The 21048-nt window shown below is 41.9% G+C and overlaps 1 protein-coding gene across 1 annotated transcript in view; it reads right to left on the bottom strand.

Annotated features, from left to right (window-relative positions):
* Positions 1-322: 322 nt before the first annotated feature.
* Positions 323-21048, bottom strand: part of COL9A3 (collagen type IX alpha 3 chain) — a 77638-nt gene continuing 56912 nt past the window's right edge. Inside the window, exons 19-32 of the mRNA XM_082271636.1 lie at positions 20334-20387; positions 18113-18157; positions 17973-18026; positions 14056-14109; positions 13443-13496; positions 13259-13330; positions 11195-11230; positions 9093-9137; positions 7782-7814; positions 6913-7059; positions 6328-6382; positions 5090-5272; positions 4766-4843; positions 323-1359 (exon numbers count right to left, since the gene is read on the bottom strand). Of these exons, the coding sequence (XP_082127762.1) occupies positions 1178-1359; positions 4766-4843; positions 5090-5272; positions 6328-6382; positions 6913-7059; positions 7782-7814; positions 9093-9137; positions 11195-11230; positions 13259-13330; positions 13443-13496; positions 14056-14109; positions 17973-18026; positions 18113-18157; positions 20334-20387 (1092 nt within the window). The 3' untranslated portion in view covers positions 323-1177. The remainder of the gene's footprint in view (positions 1360-4765; positions 4844-5089; positions 5273-6327; positions 6383-6912; positions 7060-7781; positions 7815-9092; positions 9138-11194; positions 11231-13258; positions 13331-13442; positions 13497-14055; positions 14110-17972; positions 18027-18112; positions 18158-20333; positions 20388-21048) is intronic.

Here is a 21048-nt window from a genome sequence, read left to right as displayed (position 1 = left end):
ATGGTGGCCACACAAAATATTAACACTTTGGGCCCAATTTGGACATTTTCACTTAGGGGTGCACTCACTTTTGTTACCAGGGGTTTAGACAATAATGGCTGTGTGTTGAGTTATTTTGAGGGGACAGAAAATTTACACTGTTATACTAGCTGTACACTCATTACTTTACATTGTAGCAAAGTGTCATTTCTTCAGTGTTGTCACATGAAAAGATATAGTAAAATATTTACAAAAACGTGAGGGTGTGTACTCATTTTTGTGAGATACTGTATATTTTTTATTATATTCCATATTTATCTTTTTAGCTACGATGCCCTTTTGTTGTACGGGGCAATTTTCGGGCGCACTTCACAATCCTGTACCCCTGTAGTAAAGTTTTCAGTTGTCAATAAATTGCAAAGATGTCTTGATGGATTTCCGTGTGGTGAAAGTGGCTTTATTTCATTCTTACAACAGACGGTGCAACAGCTTTCATTGTACACAAAAGTCACCAAAATAAATACTAAATTTCAATCACCGATCTTCACATTGTTTGCAGCCGTTTATTTGTCCGCGGTACGCTAAAACAGGACGTGTTAAAAAATCATGGTTTTAAAAAAAACAATTCTTTATTTTTACAAGACAATTTTTACAGTACGCATCTAGGTTTCGGGAACAGTTATTACAACACGGCAGTCACACCATAGTGTCTGATTTCACCAAATGTTGACGGAGGTGAAAAAAAATAATAAGAGTAGAATATCCAGATTGTCTTCTGTGGAAAGTTTTCTATGTACACTTACCTCTAGCAAGGCAAGGCTGTGAGAGGATTAGATGTGCTTGGCCTGGCTAGTCTGGATGGTAGACTTATTGTCACGGGCCTGTGAACTTGGGATGCGCAAACCAAGCAAAGATGGCAAAAAAGAACGCTAAAGATGAGGGGGTTTCCAAGAGGTAACAAATAAATGTGGGTTTTAGGGAAAGGGGGTTATAGTTAATGTATAAACAAAATAAAATCACCTATGGTACTTTAATCGAATGTTCTCCTGTTTTATGGAGTTGATGTATTAATGTTGGTCCTCCACCATTCTTTTTGGGGATATGATACAGACCCACCCTCTCCGAATGCTTGGGAAGGTCTTGCTTATGAAAGAGGGCTGTATTAAAGACAGTTCCTTTTCTTAGTTCACAGTCATGTTTATGACTTTCTGGAACCTGATTTTTCTGCAGCCATGGCACCTTGACAAGCGGAGGTGTCGCATATTCCAGGGGTACCTTGCGCTCCTATGGCACCAGGTCTTCCAGGCTCTCCAGGGTAACCAGGCTCACCGTAGGAACCATCCCGACCATCTACACTTACGCCAGGAGCTCCTTGGGCACCTGAAAATAAAAGAAGAGAATTATCTACTGATTTTCTATATCCTACAGTCATGATCATGCAGAAGGATTCTGTTTACAGTCTTTCTACAACCTCCGTAGATAACTCTTACAATGCTCTTGTGCTTCTGAAAAAGAAGGATGTTTTTAGAGGTAGTGAAGGCTCATGAGCTAACAAGCTCTACATGCAGAGCCAGAGACAAGGTTTGACATGCCAATGGTCCTTTATTATTTGTCGATTCTTCTGAAATAGAACAAAGGCTGTAGCCTTTCATGTGATAGCTCCAAGGGTAAGAGACCTAAACCTGAAGCCTTCCATAACTAGCTAGGGAGTTTTTAATTTGTGGCCTATTTGTGCTGTCTGAGTAGTCATGAAAGCTTGGTGGGTATAGGCTATGATCATTGTGATGGAGACTTGGCTTTGTTACCTTTGCCTTTTCTAGTTAGCAAATGCCATATATTTCTTGAAAGCAGGTAATAGCTTTGAGGGTAAGTGTTCTGATTTAACTGCTAATATGCTCCATAAACCCAATCCCAACCTAAGAAATATGGGAGCTGCTTGTTGGAGATGTTAGTCCTCCTTTTTTGAAGTTGATACTTTGATGAAATAGCTTTGCCTGGTGTGCTGGAGACCTTAATTAAAATCTATTATTTGGCTGTCTTTTCTGACTGTTGAATGTCTTTGTTATGCCTTGTACACGCGCAACGATTATCGGCCGACCGATCGGCCGTCTTTTGTCCAGTGTTGTTGTGTTGGTTGAAATGTGCTCTAGACTGCACACGAATTTTCTCGGCCAACAACAACCAACTTCAGAAGTGATGTCATGTGCTGGTTTACTTTCCGTGTGTTTTTTCTTCTCTGAGCATGCCCAGTCTTGCTCATCTGATTTTTGTCTGCCGAAATCTGTACTGACTGATGGAAAATCGGCCGTTCTGTTGACGGCCAAAAAAATTTTTATAGCATGCACACCAGATTTTGTTCGGCCGAAAAGTCGCAGTCGGTTGTCGGAATCATCATACTAACAAGCCGGTCGGACGTTGGCCGAAAATTCACGGCCAACAATCGTTGCGTGTGTACGAGGCATAACTCTGAAATAGGAGAATTACCAGCTTGATGATTGAGCACAGGTAAAGCTCAATGGGTAAAGACCTCTGACTGGTCTGCTGGAGACCTGAGTTTGAATTGTGTGTGTGCGTGTGTGCGTGTGTGCGTGTATATCTATAGTTGTGAAAAAGGAAAGTGCAGCAAAAAAAAAATGTTTTTTGCAAAGTATTTCTTTCTGGGCTGCCCAAGTAAGACAGCCCATTCCAAATGTAGTTCTTGCATTGATATTACAGATCTTGGACTAAAGGAAGTGGGCCCTCAACCTAATGTGATGCCCACACATGCTACAGGCCAGTGGGGGCGTGGGACTGGAGCAGACTGGTGGGTTGTCCATGGCCTCCAGGCTTTCACTTAGAGATTTGAGCTTGTGCTCTCATGAAGAGGCCCTTGGGGGCTGCAGCACTTTATGGATTTGAACTTGTGTCTATGGCGCCCTGGTCAACACTCATCCTCTGAGCTATTCACCTCTGCTTGGTAGCCTGTGTGTTAGTTCCCCTAATTCAGGACTAAACGTCAGCAATTCAAAAAGCTAAAGCAGGATTCAATCCAGCAACTCCAAAATCTCAGCTGGTCTGTAGACTGGCAGCTAAACCCCTGAGCCAGAACCCAACGCTGACTTAGTTTTACAGCCCATTCAGACTGGCACGACACGACTTGGTGGGGCGACCTCGGCGCGACTTGCACGGACTTCATATAATTGAAGTCAATGCAAGTTGCCTCCAGGTCGCCCCAAAGAAGTACAGGACCCTTTTTCTAAGTCAGAGCGACTTGTGTCGCTCCTATTAGAACGGGTCCTGTACTATTCAATGGCGAGCGACCGACTGCGACTTGTCAGGCGACCAAGTCGCCTGACAAGTCGCGCTAGTGTGAATGGACCCTTAGTAGCCAGCCATTTCAAGCTTCAAAACTTAGTAAATACAATGTAGATCAAGGATTAATAAATAAACTGATCACTGACTCCTAATATTCTACATTGATGTAGCTAATGCCGTTAGCAGACAGGTAAGACCCTGCAGTGGTGTTGGATGATGATTGTTTGGATATTTGGTGTAGGCCATCATAACTGATACAAGAATTCAAAGAAATAGATCAGACCCATTGCTTGCTGATCCACGGACTTTGCATGTTTGGGCAGTGTGCTCCTATGGCTTTGGAGGACTAGAATCTTAGATGTAACTTATTTCCCTTGTTGTCTATGGATGCAGGGTGACTTTTGATATAGTTCTTATATGAGGCTGTGGTCAGATTGGCTGTTGACCACGAGTTTGGACACACAGGTTTTGTAAAATACATAATGAAAGCAAGATATGTTCATTTTGGGCGCCAGCTCAGGGAGTTAGTAACTAGGGTAGTAGATGTGGCATAAGAATTTAGTACCAGTGCCTTGAATTAGGCTATATTAAATAAATTGTAAGTGAAGAGTCTTACTTTTTTCACATTTAAGAAAATCCCATTTGTACAACATTTTATGTTACAAAAAAGTTCAGAGGTAAATTGACCTCTGGAGATCTGATATAAGTTCTCCACCAAAAGAACAGCTATTACCACCTGAGCCAACACACTGTTCCATGTTGGCCGTCAGTATTGATGCTGAGTTGAGCATGTATGGACAAACTGTGGTCTTCATACAGAAAACTCACCACATTATTTCAAACTCTCACTCAAAAATGGATTTCTTTTGCAAAGTATACCTATTACAGGCCTCATATAAACATGTATTTAGCTGCTTATATCAGTCATTATTGTTTTATCTGAATTATTTTTTTTAATTAGTTGGTCTGTGAGCTGTTATGGACAGCCCACCAGTCTGCTTAAGTCCCAAGCCCCTTTTAATGCCTGTGGACTTCACATTAAGTTGTGGACCTACCTCCTTCAGTCCATTGTCTTTGATATCAATGCAATGGGTAACAATTCCTATGATGTGCAAAAACGGTTGCCATATAAAAATGAGTTGCTCCTTGAGAATATGTTTTTTACATTATGCTCTATGAGAAGCTCAGGGTGTCAATGCTTGGAGGTTCACAGGAGAGGTTAAAAAGGGCTTTAGAAGGTTTTTTTTATTTTTATAATAGTGAAGTAATGGGAGTGGAGGCTCTGAATTTGCACAAAGATTGGAACACACATATATTTATTACATTTATATATATATATATATATATATATATATATATATATATATATATATATATATATATATATATATATAAGAAAGTGCCATACAAAGCAGACTGCAGGAGATGTGCTAGTCATCATGAAGATGGAATTAAGATGGATACATGTGTCCCATTAACGTGATGGCTATACCTTGTTCTCCTTGATCTCCAGGTGGGCCATCGATGCCTCTTCCAGCAGGTCCTTTGTCTCCTTTCTCACCCAGGTTACCTAAAATAGTAGCAGACAGTTACAATTAACTGGGGATTCTGGGTAAAATTGCCTTACAGGTTTACAGAGTATTTAGTTGCCAGTATTTTTACTATAATAGTGTAAGATGGCCATCTTTTATGGTACATGTACTCCCTCCAAAGTTGGTATGGTATAACAGGTGGTACTGACAAATGGCGAAGGTTGTGTTGTCAATGTGACCAATCAATGTAAAAATAAACACGTGTATGAGCAGCATGCCCTCACCTCTGGGACCAGGATCACCCAATTCTCCAGTTGGCCCTCTATATCCTGGAGGACCACGAGAACCAGGATGTCCAACACGTCCAATGGCACCTTGAGGTCCAGGTGCTCCTGGAGGACCTGGTCGACCAACTGCCCCTGGAGCCAAAGGCCTTCTGAGATTAGCAGCTAGCTGTGCAATTTGATCTAGGAAGACATAAGGTAAACCATTATCATTATCCAAAATGGAAGACAGCATCAAAGAACAATGCAATCAGTCCACTACTAATGCAGAATATTATACCGTTTGCCCAGCAAGTTGATATGTGATATGTAGCCTCTATGCATACAAATGTTTTTGAAGTCAGACAGCAGTGATGGGGAAAAATATAAATGGTGAGGACTGATTTATGCTAACCGCGGGATGGGCTTGATGTGTGCAATATTAGAACCTTAATAAAAAATAAGGCATTGCGCAAACTTACGTGTGGCCTCAGGATCATAAACCTTTCATGTTTTTTTGAATACCTGGCTTGCAGGTTAACAGGGAACAAGAGTTTGCAGAAAATAATCTGCTGAGATGAAATAATAGGCAGATACATGAGCCACAATGTTTGTGACTGTCTGGCAAATTGTACTGCTGGACTGTGCAGGAGCTACAGAGAGCCCCATATCAGGACCCCCTGATTATTTTTACATTTCAAGAAGCTTCAGAGCTTTGAACCTGCCACCTATATGGCCAATAATATAAATTTATGAAATGGAGAATGACTCACTGATGGGGACATTTCATATTTTCTTATTGGCCCACAATATCTAAGGATGAATTCTAAACCTGGCTAAGGGGCCATACAGAATATAAAGACATATAAGGATGGTTAGTTTAGCTGACTCCATACTAAAGGAATGTGCTATCTTCCATAAAAAGGTAATCTGAGTAATAATTGGTTATTAGTTTCCCACTAGTCCTGTATATACTCCAGCTAAAACTTGTATTATCATCTCAGGGCTGCTTAAAGGCACGTGCCTGGTTTTGATCATCTGTGCCAAGCCGCAATAGAAGTCGGCAGGATTCCTTGCCGAAAAGGCATCTCCAGTTAAGTATTCCTGTTATATTTTCCAATATTATTACACTTGTTATCTGTATCTGTCATTACTTAGTTAAATGTTGTACCTACAAGTGTTTGTGTGATCTCTCTTTGCACATCTTGAACAAAACTCCAAAAACATAAACTATCACGTAACTGTGATAAAACACTCACCACTAATCATTCCACCACACAACTCCCGGATGCGCTGCTCACTGGCCAGCTTGCCCTAGAAACCAAAGCATATTATTAGTAATGTGCTACAACTTGGCCAGCTTAAACATGTGCTTTGCCTGTATAGGTTTACTTTAATAATCGCCCTACCAGCAGTTTATTCTTATCTCCCATTCTCTGTTCTGCAAATCTGTTTGGCTTCCAGGATCTGCTGGTGAGCCCATTATTACGTTGAACTTGATGCTTTGCCCTGTATGGTCAGGGTAACATGTTTTCGCTAACTAATCAATTTTCAAAGTAATATTTCAGTGTATTATTAATTCCATTTTGGGCAAAGTCATGTTGGAAAACTAGGTAGTGTCCAGATGCAGAGCATATGGTCCAAGGCTTCATTAAAAGGTGCCAGAAAAGGCAAATTTTTTCACAGCTTATACTGTAAATTGGCAATGGTATGATGAACTTAGAAAGTAAAAGTGATCTGTGTGAACAGGAAAGACCCAACATCCAAGACCCTGACTGCATAGAGAACCTTGACCCTTCTCCAAGTTAAGAATGAGCTAGAAGCACCAACCAAGATTTACTTACAGGGACTCCAGGTTTGCCGGTTAATCCTGGAACGCCTTGTTCTCCTTGCAACCCCATTGGTCCTGGTGGACCTGGAACTCCTAGTACTCCAGATGTACCGTTAGGTCCAGAGATACCTTTAGGACCTGGTTCACCTCTCACTCCTGGCTGGTAGAGACACAGAAGGGTAATGAAGAACATACAATGGAACTTTCAGTCAATTGGTCTTGTAGAAGCTGAGCAGTAAAACCAATACATTTAGTATAAAATGTTTGCACAGGTTTCAGCTTTTATATGCTAGCATGAACTGTACTAAAGCAATAACTTACAAACCTTTAGCAAGCTTCAAACTGCTTTTTGAAAACTTGAAAGAGCCTTTTGACTACAGTCCTCGCATTCTGAACACATTTATTGCTGGTGTTGGCTACCATTTTAAACAAGCTTTTAATGCTACCTCTAACAGTCACAATGATACCACAGTTAGCTTTGCTAGTGCTTTCTAAACACTTGTTGCACTCATTGCTGTTCATATTTGCATTTACAAGTCTATATTTGAGTGAACCAGACATAGTTTTTAATATTATCTAAGTAGTTTTGTGCTCTTTTCAGCAGCTTCCATATAATAAATTGGGTACATATAGAGAAGGAAGTAAAAAAAATCTATTCCTACCAGGCTCTTTGTTACTCCATATTCTTTCCAGGTATTATACTGGCACTTACAGTCATTTCACAAATGTCCAACACAACCCCACAGAGAACACCATACAGTATAGTTGTCACTTTGTGTATAACAAGCTTCATATAACTTCTTGGTTGACATTGTCCATACCAGTCCAGAAGGACATGTAAACAAGGATCCTGTTTAAAGAATTACTAATAGTCATTCTTACCTCTCCTTTCTGTCCAACTGGTCCAAATGGTCCCTAAAAGACAAAACACAGGGAAAAATTTACTCCCCTATGCAAGAAAAAATACCTGTATTTCCCACACCCTTCCATGCTAGGGAACAGGGGAAGATTGGGCAAGGGGGCAGGCTGAAGGCATTTGCCCCCTTGACCTAACATATGATGGCATGGTGCAAAAGTGAATATATCGGCGCAAACAATTGGCTGTATGCAATCAACTAAAGGTGCTAAAATAAGCTGCTATACCAACTGAGTTTACCACTACAAAGCAATTCAATAATCCAAATGGGACACGCAGTCAATGACAGCTGCTGGGCACTACTGTATATAGCTATCTGCTTTCCTTTGGCCTGTGACCTTGAGAGAACTGACCTCACTCGGACTCCGATGTGAAAATTATTTTCTAATTTTCTCCTTGTTACACAAACAGAAGTATTGCCATGATGAGTTTATTAACCAGAAGAGGCCTTGAGTTCTGACAAGTCTTATATATTATTTAATACATTTGTGCATATGGTTATTGATAAAATGCAAATACAGGTATCATATTTGGCTGTGGTAGGCTAGCTGTGCCCCTGGGCATGATATTCTTAAGCCTGCCTCATAATAGTTGTCAAATACAGATGGAGTATTATGAGTGTAAACAATAATGTCTTCTAAGACCAGGGATCTCCAAACTATGGCATGTAGGCTGATGTGAAATAGGCAATGATTCAAAGAAAATGTGACCGCACTCAAGAGAAATTGAAGAATGAAGTGTTTAATCCCCCGTAGAGTATAATACATACAGTGCTTCACATAAACACGGGACAGGTAAATGCGTTTCACGATTCTAAGATCGCTTAATCATTATCAATGATGTCTTCTAAGACCAGGGATCTTCAAACTATGGCATGTAGGCTGATGTGAGATGGGACTGTGATGGCGACCCTGTTGTAAGGGGGGACTCTCATGTAAGGAGGACGTTGATGAGGGGCTTTGAGATAAGGAGGACTTTGATGTGGACTCTGATGTAAGGAGGACTCTGATGGGGACTTCGATGTAAGGAGGGGCTTTGATAGGCTTCTTTGCTTTGTTTTACTAAGGTTCATTCACTGTTGTTCTAAATCATATCATGCTGATTACAAGTAAAAATAAATAATTCATTAAAAATTGGTTTGTTCACTTATAAAAAAAAATGTGTTTTTCCCACCTGCAAATATTTGTAAAATATATGATGTGGCCCTCATACTGAAAAGTTTGTAGACCCATCGTTAGCCAAATGATGTTGTCTACATGAAGGTGTATATAACATACCATCTCTCCCTTATCTCCTGGAAGTCCATCTGAGCCAGCGATACCCTGAAGAAAGAGACAAGAATAAACACGGGACCACAGAGAACAGAGCAAATTAAGAAAGTGACAGTTCCATACAGCATATGTGAAACTGCATTAAATGGAGGAGCTGCACACAGCACTCACGATCCAGCCATCATGCTTCTAGCACAGTTGAAAACCAAACGCTAAATTTTAATTGGTTGCTCTGGTCAACTTTTGTTTTTTCATTACAAACCTGAGCTACTTTAGCAGCACGAAGGAAGCTGTAACCAACTATGTAACACAAACCATCTACTAAATAAATACATATCAAAGCATTTTGTTTCAAGAACATCTACGATATTTATATAGCAGGGAATATAGTTCCCTAAAGAAACGGGGCAGGTGGTAGGCAATGTTCATGTGTTAAGCCAAACATTGGAAAGTGTAGGGAATGGTTAAAGTCATAAAGTTTTGTTTTTTGTTCTTTTCTTTTTTTGCAATCTATGTTCCAATACGGATACTTCAAATCACCGTCTTAAAGTTACAACAAAAAGCGGGAGAAAAGCTCTTCAAAGTGGAACAGGTGTTAACAATGGAATATCTCCCACTAATTCTGGAATTCTCATCACTTTTGGCGCTTTTCCACTGCATGGAACCGAATGGTTCGGCTCGCTTTTGTGCTTTTCCACTGCTGGTACCGCATGGTATAGTGTAGGAACGGTTCGGTACGGTACAGTACGGCGGCGCTTTTCCACTGCATGGAACCGAACGGTACGGCTCTCAAAAACAGTACCTACTCGATTGTGGTTCCAACAGGTACCATTACCGGCACCATATCCCACAATCCTTGCAGTCACTACTAGCCACTGATTGCTCAGAGAATCCCACCCACCCTGTTGTTATCCCACCCACTTAACTTTAGTACTACTTTAGTGGAAAAGCAAACCATACCGTACCGTACCGAACCGTTCCAACACCGTACCATGCGGTACCAGCAGTGGAAAAGCAAACAGGGCCAAGCAGGGCCGAGTAGAGCGGAGCCGGTACTTGCAGTGGAAAAGTGCCATTTGTATCCCAGTGTTAATAGCCACCAGTACACACAAAGGCATGAATTTCCCCAACAGGAAGATAGCAATAAAAACCCAACAAGGGTTGTCCCTCACTGCTCTTTCTAGACCTAAAGAAAAAAAGGTTTAGCCTTTACTAGGTAGGTAGATGTCTATCTAGTCTATCCTTTACTAGGTCTACACTAGTTGTGTATGCCTCCATCATTTCTACCTCTTACCATGGTACTGGTTACGGGTTAGGGATTGGAATAGTTAAACATATTTTGATACACCACTTTAAGTAACACCAAACTCTTCCACATTCCAACCTCCTTGAAAACAGAAATGGTTGTCTGCATTTACAAGAGATCAAGGCTGTGTGTTAAAGCAAAACACTTGTATGATTAGGTTCCAATGAAAGCCGGTAGATAAGAGGCCTCAATGAAGCCATATAAACTCTTGGGAGGTGCAACTCCTCCATGCTTTTAAAGTTTTCTGCCTGTTACATTGGTAGGGCTAGCAAATTAAAGGTATAATTGTCTCCACACATCACTATAACTCTAACCTCTCTCATGGTTGCTTGTATAATACCACGGTTCTAGGGTCTTAAGTGATAGCAAACCACTAGTCATTATGTTCCAATGAAAGCAGCCATTCTCCTAATATACATGTCAATTTCAAGGCACTGAACAGGTTTAGTAACACATGAAGCAGGAACCTGCTATTTCATCCAGGCTTACACGTCTTTGAACATATCTAGTCATGCAAGAGCTGGGGTCTAAATTATATTTATTTCCAAAATACACTAAGACCTTCATACATTAATAAAAAGGGGCATGTCTATCTAGCCTATCCTTCTCCTTTGCAGCAAATAATTCACTTCAGAACTTTATACTGCGCAAACTGCTGTTTCCAAACACACCAAAAGGTTTCCAAATACATTCAAAGTGTTCCAAACATAACCAAAGTAAAAAGAAATAACGACAATTTAACGAACATGAAGTAAAACTAGAGATACTTTTATTTAATATCTTTCAAAGCCCTAGCCCTTACCTGGTTACCCTTGGGGCCTGAAGCTCCTACAGGACCCTATCGGAGAAGAGAACATTGGGTTTAGGTTATGATCTTGAATGCATGAAACATGTAACACATTCCTGACCAGCAGGTGTTCCCAATTTTATATCCTGAGCACCAACACTAATTGCTGACTAATTGGGCAAGTTAATTTGGGATTAGTGGCCCCTCTGTTTTGTACAGGAGAATGCTTAGTACATCTGACAGTGTGATAAACAAAGACTGCTGAGTCCTAATGGCATTATTTCTAGATGGCTGACTGACATCCGTTAGCAAAGTTCTGTTGACATCTAGAGATTTACCATTCAGTAAGGAACTTGCTAAGGGTCCTACTAGACATAAAGGGGCCTGCACACTTTGGAGCATGCTCTCCTGTTTCAGATAATGTCTAAAGGACAGGCCTGCTCATGGGAAGAATCGACTGGGCACAATCCAGTAAATGTCCAAAGGCAAGGCCTGCTCAGGGAAAGAATCTAAAAAATAATGGTGCGCTGTTCCTAAAAGATTGTGAACAATTGTAACCAATTGTTACAATAACAAGATATAATAAACAATCAACTGAATGAATTGAATAAAGCAAAGTGCAAATGAGCTGACTTATGAAAGCTATCAAGGAGCCCAACTCCCAATGGCAAGTTGTGTGAGTACTGCAGAGCAACAAGTGTTGGCAAACTGTGATTAATGCCGGGAATAATATGAGCCTGTTGACTGACGTGACACGTGATCCTCCAACTTCAGTAGAAGACAGTTGTGTGGAAATGTGTCGGGCCGGAGAGTATGCATAATGTCATCGGGACTAGCAAGACGGGTGATACTGCCGCTAGAGATACTGACTCATGCGTTCATTTTTTAACCTCAATGTAAATGTAACTTTTATTGTTTTTAAATAAATGTCTGGCTGATTTACACTGAGTCTTCTCCCCGTTTCATAAACGATCTCTGGATGAGTGGAGCCTATCCCTGCTAGGTTTTGGAGATTCGGCTTTTGAGTTACCTACATCCGTGGTCACTTCCTCATAAGCGGCTTTGATCTCTGTAATAGTGATCTATTGTGTCCGGTAAGAGGTCAATTTATCTGGTTGAAGGAGCACTTTTTTTCCAACTCTTGAGCACTGGTGAACACGGAGCGGAATATTTGACTTTTATGAACCTTATATTCTTATATGTGCACTTTACAAAGATGTGGACTTGATATTTGAACTTTCGTACGATGCACTGAGATTTTGACAATTTTATTTATGCACATGTTTATATTATTGTATATATATATATATATATATATATATATATATATATATATAAATATATATATTGTTTTGTGCACCTTGTTGTTTACACTTATGATCAGAGTTTGACGCATGTAATTAGCTTGCTTGAGTCAACTCGTTTACACTTTGTTTGATTTTTCTTCATTTAGTTGATTGTTTTTCAATTCTAGTTATTGTAACAATTAGGTACAATTGTTCACAATCTTTAAGGAACAGCACACTATTATTTTTTAGATTATTATTTTTTCTGCTTCCAAAATTTGAGTTGCTGCAGTTTCACATTTAGCCAGCGCAAACAAAAATTTTTTTTTATTTCAGGGAAAGAATCGACTGGTCACAATCCAGACAACATCCAAAGGCAAGGCCTGCTCAGAGGAAGAATTGACTGGTCATGATCCAGACAACATCCAAAGGCAAGGCCTGCTCAGAGGAAGAATTGACTGGTCATGATCCAGACAACGTTCAAAGGCAAGGCCTGCCCGGGAAGAAATCGACTGGTCACGATCCAGAGAATGTTCATTGGCCAGGCCTGCCCAGGGGACAAATCGACTTGTCACGATGTGGACAATGTCCAAAAGCCAGGCACGCTCAGGGGGGAAAATTGTCTGGTCCTGATCCAAACAATGTCCAAAGGCCTGGCCTGCTCAGGGAAAGGATTCATCATAATTTATTGTATGTAGCCAGTAAGTATATTATATACTTTCATATTCCATTTTCTCTGTGCTGCCACAAAATCTATTATATTCTGTCCTGCAGGCAATTACCCATGTCTTACCCGCTCACCAAATCCACCACGGATGCCGGTAGGTCCTGGTAAACCAGGGTCACCAATGTTGCCTTTTGGACCCTAAAAGGGAAATAAAAGTAAAAATGAACATTTCCCCCGTGATAGTTACATGAAAGACAAAAAAGCAGCATTCAACACTCTGCTGTTTGTAACAAAGCAAATAAAAATGTACCTGGAAGCCTCTCACTCCAGGAACTCCAATGGGTCCTTGTAGTCCAACGCCACCCTGTAGAAGCCATAAAGAAGAGTGAATATTTTCCTGAGAGCTCTAGCTGGCCATAAACAGTTGGTTAAGTGTCATGGATCATTGTCTGCACTCATTCACTGGATCAAAAAGCCAGTATGGATAAGGGGAAATTCAACAAGATGGATTATCCTGCATTTGCAGAATTTGTTTGTACCCAGATGTTCATGGTCATGGACTGAACAGTATGTGGCCCCATATGAGCAATCTTTGGCTTTAGTTGCCTATAATAAGAAATTTACAATTACTCTTCTGGGTTTGGGTGGCTGAGGGCCTAGACCTTACCAGAACATGGGCAGGGTCACCACCTGTCCTGGGAAGACCTAATGGGCTTTCATACAATTTATAACAGTTAATTTAGAGTGCCATAAAGAACAAGTCAAATTAGCTTCATTTTGGGACTAGTGGCTTATATGAATGTAGCTAATAGAAGAAACATAATTGGAAGAATTTTCTTGTGCTTCACGGACGGATCTTTCAGACATTTTTAAGCAGGAGGCTCAAAGTGTTTCGTTAGATGTCTGTTGGGCATTTTACTTACAGCTCCTCCTCTGGGGCCGGCTTCTCCTCTCTCTCCTGGGGGGCCAGCTTCACCCTAGAAGAAGTAAACCTCATGCTTTAGACACACAGTATACACTTCTTGTATATAATGCTAGTACACTCTAACCTGAAGTGAGATTAAAGCCCCGTACACACGCGTCGAAAATTGGCAGGGAATTTTCGGCCAATGTCCGATCTGCCGATTTTCGGCTTGTTAGTATGATGCTTCCGACAACCGACTCCGACTTTTCGGCCGAAAAAAATCTGGTGTGCAGGCTATAAAATTTTTGTTGGCCGTCAAAACACGCCGATTTTCGTGCAGTCAGTACAGATTTCGACAAAGAAAAATCTGATGAGCAAGACTGGGCATGCTCAGTGAAGAAAGAACACAAAGAAAGCAAACCAACACATGGCATCACTAAGTAGATTTTTGTTGGGCGAGAAAAATTTGTGTGCAGTCTAGGCACATTCCAACCAACAAAACACCACTCTGGACAAAAGTCGGATGATCGGTCGGCCGATAATCGTTGCGTGTGTACGGGGCTTTAGACACCAGAAAATCCCCCAACTTATTCTAAACTAAACTAGAGCAGTGATGTGTTGTTTTCCTGTTGCATCTGTGGTCGTTTATATAAGTCTTGATCAGTCCAGCTGTAAGCTGTATAGCCACTATGAGAGCCTTTGCTGTGTGACATTACTGCATATCCTTTTTTTAAATGTATTTTGTTTCCCACTTCTGGACACCGCACTTGTGTCTAAATTTAAAAAAATGTACTCAAGGGAAAGTGTGTGATATTAAAGTGGAGTAAGAAGTCCCATTTGTTTAGTGATCCCTACAGTTAAATCAGGCAGAAACCACATTCTAGCTTGAGAAATAATCAGGCAACACAAGTAGAGGAGTTACAAAATGGAGTCATCATTTGGTGATATTTAAGGCAGAAAAGTGCCTAAGTATGACCACAACTGCAGAGTCTTGACCAAAAAACCCTCCACAAAGTTCTTCTGGCAAGCATACTGTACATCTTTTCCAAGCCAATATTCTACCTAGCCAATGCCAACTGCTCTCACCAAACACAAATCCTCATACCAGCTGAAGAAAGATCTAATTGATTGCCTGAAGTAACCAGCTCGTAACTAGAGTGGACAGACATAAGAGCTGATGTTCTAACAAAAAGTTGCCAAAAAATAGGTTTCCAAGGCTTTTTGTTCACCAGGACCACATACAACCCTTGGGCCCCAGTAGTCCAAAGTGGGAGCATTGTTTTGTAAACGGCTATAAAGAGAGTGATCATTAGCAGTCTCATTTAACATGTTCCCAGTCTCTGACTGCCTCCTACAAACATGTCCATTGTCTCCAACCATATCTGTAGCAGGTCCACAGTGTCTGACAAACTCAGCAGTCTCTGAAACTCTCTCCTGTCCTGTAATTCCACAGTCTTTGACCTTCTCTTGTATTGATTCTGTATTCCCTAAAGGCCCGTACACACGTACCGATTGTTGGCCGTGAATTTTCGGCCGCCATCCGATCGGCCAATTATCGGCTTGTTAGTATGATGCTTCCGACAACCGACTGCGACTTTTCGGCCGAACAAAATCTGGTGTGCAGGCTATAAAATTTTTGTTGGCCAACAACAGAACGGCCGATTGTTCATCAGTCAGTACAGATTTCGGCCGACAAAAATGTGATGATCAAGACTGGGCATGCTCAGTGAAGAAAAAACACACGAAAAGTAGAACAGAACATGACATCACTTTTGCAGTTGGTTGTTGTTGGCCGACAAAATTAGTGTGCAGTCTAGAGCACATTTCAACCAACACAACAACACTGGACAAAAGACGGCCGATCGGTCAGCCAACAATCGGTGCGTGTGTACGGGGCTTAACTGTCTCCTGTAGTCATTCCAAAGTCTCTCACCATCTCCCTTCAGTCTTTGACCTTCTCCTGTAGTTTTTTGCAGTCCTTTACAGTTTCCTGCAGTAATTTCACATTTTTTGAACATTTCCCATGGTAATTCAACAGTCTCTGACTGCCTCTTTTAGTCATTTTGCACTCTTTTGTAGTAATTCAGCAGTCTCTTTACATATTCTGTAGCATTACATACACTGAATATTACCATAAAGCCTCCCAATGGTCTTATGGGTCGCACTTGAGGCCCCCTAAATCTAATATGTTTGATGACCACTAACCTAGAGTTTTAGGAAACACTGACTTAATTTAACTATTGACAAATCCTTGAGGATTCACCTAAAACATATAAATTTACAAAGTTTAAATGGCTCCTAAAGAGATAACATACTAGCTGACTGATTTTGTCTGTCTGGGACTCTGTTGGGAGGATCAGTCCATCCTCCTATCTACTGAAGTCCTTATTTCAAGCAGTCTCAGGTCAAGCATGGAGTCAGACCACCTAAAATATTATAACTCTCCAATGGGGAAATATGAACTTGCTTGGACTGAGTGAGATCACAATGGACCTGTTGGAGGTTGTAGTCATGCACATATTGGAAAACCTTCCTTCCATGGTCGCCAGGGGATAATAGAACTTCATAGTTGATTTAGAATGTTGATGTCCCCCCATAACTAAATGATCCATTTTAAGTAGGGTTACTTACTTAAGATGTTTCAATTACTTCTTAAAGGGAAATTCTAGCTTACATCATGATGTTTTCAAACAAAGTGAGAGTTCTGCTACCGTTTGATGTATATTTAATTAAAATTGTAAGAAGACATAGGGCCAATTACTTATTGTAAAACCATTATTATTATTATTAGTAGAAGACTTGAGATAGAAAACCACTTTCTCTCAACATGGGTTTCCCTTCACATGTAAAGTGACTACCATGCAAGGTATACTGAATGTTTTTGCTTGGATGTGAGTGAGAGAGAACATCATTATCAGCAGGGCCGCCATCAGGGGGGGACAGCCCATACACATGTAAGGGGCCCAGGCATACAGAGGGGCCCGAGAGCGGGGCACTGGTGTTCCACCACTGTGGGGGGCGCCACCCTCTGCTCGCTGCCCGTCGCTTCCTTTAGTTTTGATGTATGGCCGCTCCGTTTGGGTTTTCTGCCCATATTAATGGCAGCTTCTTGTTTAGGCGATGCGCGTGTGCGGGAATTCTCCTTGCATGCACAGTTGAGAGCGGGGCCTGGTGCCATCACTAGCTGACATCATCCCGACCACCACTGATCCCATCCACCACCATTAATCCCATCCACCACCACCACCACTGATCCTATCCTCACCACCACCACTGATCCCATCCTCACCACCACCACTGATCCCATCCACCACCACCACCACCACTGATCCTATCCTCACCACCACCACTGATCCCATCCACCACCACCACCACTCATCAAATCCACCAACACCACCACTGATCCCATCCACCAACACCACCACTGATCCCATCCTCACCACCACCACTGATCCCATCCACCACCACCACTGATCCCATCCACCACCACCACCACTGATCCCATCCACCACCACCACTGATCCCATCCACCACCACTGATCCCATCCACCACCACCACCACTGATCCCATCCACCACCACCACCACTGATCCCATCCAGCACCACCACCACTGATCCCATCCACCACCACCACCACCACTGATCCCATGCACCACCACCACCACTGATCCCATCCACCACCACTGATCCCATTCACCACCGCTGCCACTGATCCCATTCAGGCCCAAAGCTGTGTATGGGGCCCCAAAATGTCTGATGGCTGCCCTGATTATCAGTACAGTTTTTCTACTGTTAAGCTCTATGGGAAGAGTGTCATTTAGCCTTTGCATACCCTAAAGAAAATGTTGTGATTTCCGTATATACAGCTTAAAGGAGTTTCCCCCTTTAACTAAACCCCTCCTGCTCCACCCCTTTTGGGTGTTGTTGGATACATACGGGAATACCTGGCTCTCCAGAAGGTCCAGCTTCTCCCAGCTCTCCGCCGCTGCCCTAGAAGAAGAAACATTGTTCATGATCTAATAAACCTGAACTATTTATCATTGTGTGTGATCTTCAGTTATCTGCAGGTCACTTACCAGTTGACCTTTTTCTCCCTTTGTTCCAGCTTTACCACCAAGCCCCTGTTGAAAGAAACACGGTGCACAATATTCAAAACTATACCATTTAAGCAATCCATTCTTATTGTTTTTACAGTATACAGTGAATAAATAAGCTGCTTTTCCAGTGATGTCATTGGTCTAATGAATGGATAAGCTGCTTTTCCAGTGATGTCACTGGTCTCTAGTTAATGGATAGGCTGCATTCTGAGTGATGTCACCAGTCTCAAGTGATTGGATAGGCTGCATTCTCAGTGATGTCACCAATCTCTAGTGAATGGATAGGCTGTATTTTCAGTGATGTCACCGGTCTCTAGTGAATGGATAGGCTACCTTCTAAGTGATGTCACCGGTCTCAAGTGAATGGATAGGCTGTATTCTGAGTGATGTCACTGGTCTCAAGTGAATGGATAGGCTATATTCTCAGTGATGTCACCAGTCTCTAGTGAATGGATAGGCTGTATTCTCAGTGATGTCACTGGTCTCAAGTGAATAGATAGGCTGCATTCTCAGTGATGTCACCAATCTCTAGTGAATGGATAGGCTACCTTCTAAGTGATGTCACCGGTCTCAAGTGAATGTGATAGGCTGCATTCTCATTGGTGTCACCGGTCTCTAGTGAATGGATAGGTTGTATTCTCAGGGATGTCACCTGTCTCTAGTGAATGGATAGGCTGCATTCTCAGTAATGTCACCACTCTCTAGTGAATGGACAGGCTGTATTCTCAGTGATGTCACCGGTCTCTAGTGAATGGATAGGCTGTATTCTCAGTGATGTCACTGGTCTCTAGTGAAAGGATAGGCTGTATTCTCAGTGATGTCACCAGTCTCTAGTGAATGGACAGGCTGTATTCTCAGTGATGTCACTGGTCTCTAGTGACTGGATAGGCTGTATTCTCAGTGATGTCACCGGTCTCTAGTGAATGGATAGGCTGCTTTCACAGTAATGTCATCTTTCTAGTGAGTGGATAAGCTGCATTTTTTTTGATGACTTTGATTTCTAATGAATGGATAGACTATATTTTCAGTGATGTCACTGGTCTCTAGTGAATGCATAGGCTGCATTCCCAGTGATGTTACCGATCTCCAATAAGTGGATTGGCTACATTTCCTTTGATGTCATAGATCTCTATTGAATGGATAGGCTGCATTCTCAGTGATGTCACTGGTCTCTAGTAAATGGATAGGCTGCGTTCTCAGTGATGTCACTGGTCTCTAGTGAATGGATAGGCTGCATTCTCAGTGATGTCACTGGTCTCTAGTGAATGGATAGGCTGTATTCTCAGTTATTTCACCTGTCTCTAGTGAATGGATAGGCTGTGTTCTCATGATGTCACTGGTCTCTAGTGAATGGATAGGCTGCATTCTCAGTGATGTCACCGGTCTCTAGTGAAAGGATAGGCTGTATTCTCAGTGATGTCACCGGTCTCTAGTGAATGGATAGGCTGCTTTCCCAGTAATGTCATCTTTCTAGTGAATGGATAGGCTGCATTTTCTTTGATTTCTAATGAATGGATAGACTATATTTTCAGTGATGTCACTGGTCTCTAGTGATTGGATAGGCTGCATTCTCAGTGATGTCACTGATCTCTAGTGAATGGATAGGCTACCTTCTAAGTGATGTCACTGGTCTCTAGTGAATGGATAGGCTGTATTCTCAGTGATGTCACTGATCTCTAGTGAATGGATAGGCTGCATTCTCAGTGATGTCACTGATCTCTAGTGAATGGATAGGCTGCATTCTCAGTGATGTTACTGGTCTCTAATGAATGGATAGGCTGCATTATCAGTGATGTTACTGGTCTCTAATGAAGGGATAGGCTGCATTCTCAGTGATGTCACTGGTCTCTAATGAAGGGATAGGCTGCATTCTCAGTGATGTCACTGGTCTCTAATGAAGGGATAGGCTGCATTCTCAGTGATGTTACTGGTCTCTAATGAATGAATAGGCTGCATTATCAGTGATGTTACTGGTCTCTAATGAAGGGATAAGCTGCATTCTCAGTGATGTCACTGGTCTCTAGTGAATGGATAGGCTGCATTCTCAGTGATGTCACTGGTCTCTAGTGAATGGATAGGCTGCATTCTCAGTGATGTCATTGGTCTCTAGTGAATGGATAGGCTGCATTTTATTAGATAAATTCGATATTTTCAAGAAACAATGTACTGATTATTTTGTACAGGAGGTTGTGATACTTACAGGTAGCCCATTGGGTCCCTTCTCTCCAGGAACTCCTAGCCTTCCCCGGTCACCCTGAAACACATAGGAAGACAGAAATGATCTAATGATCATACACAGGGTCAGTAAGTCCAGCTCTGTACGGAGTTTTTATGCCTCTGGCCTAAACTGTCTCAGGGAAACATTTGATCTAGGTGGATTTTCCTTGGCAGTCACAACCATTTTCCCCTGACACGGCTCAACCTCCCTCCTCCTTGCCTGCTTGTGAATATGTATGTTTATACGACAATCCTTCATAAGAGTAATTATTTGGCTGCTCATTGTCCAGTAGGCAGTTTTTGGTAGGTATACCTAATCTGAAAACTATAGGCGTTGCCTCTACCAAGATGGCCGCCTCCACACAGGGACACGGTGCAAAACAAGGCATGGTCAGTCAGTAAGGGGGAAAAGATTAACTGCATGGAGACCACTGGCAGTACTTGTGACTAGTCCTTTGTCCCCTGACTTCTTTTTGGACCAGTTTCCAAAGTTCAGTTCTTCTTTAATGGCTTCAAGTCCGCCCTATAGCAGTTTTACTGCTACAGGTAGCACCTGTGCAGCAGATCATGCATATATACGTCACTTCCAGGTTGGTGGAGCGAATGCGTGCTGGCGTTGGCTCGCTTCGGCTGATCGGCAGGTGCACAATACCCAATGTCGGCAGGCGATCGTCAGGCAGAGAGACAGAACGGCGATC

This window comes from Pelophylax lessonae (assembly GCF_965119305.1).
Source record: "Pelophylax lessonae genome assembly, chromosome: 11".
NCBI classification, from domain to species: domain Eukaryota; kingdom Metazoa; phylum Chordata; class Amphibia; order Anura; family Ranidae; genus Pelophylax; species Pelophylax lessonae.
The sequence above is the reverse complement of the archived record's forward strand: the minus strand, read 5'-3'. Positions and strand labels throughout refer to the sequence as shown.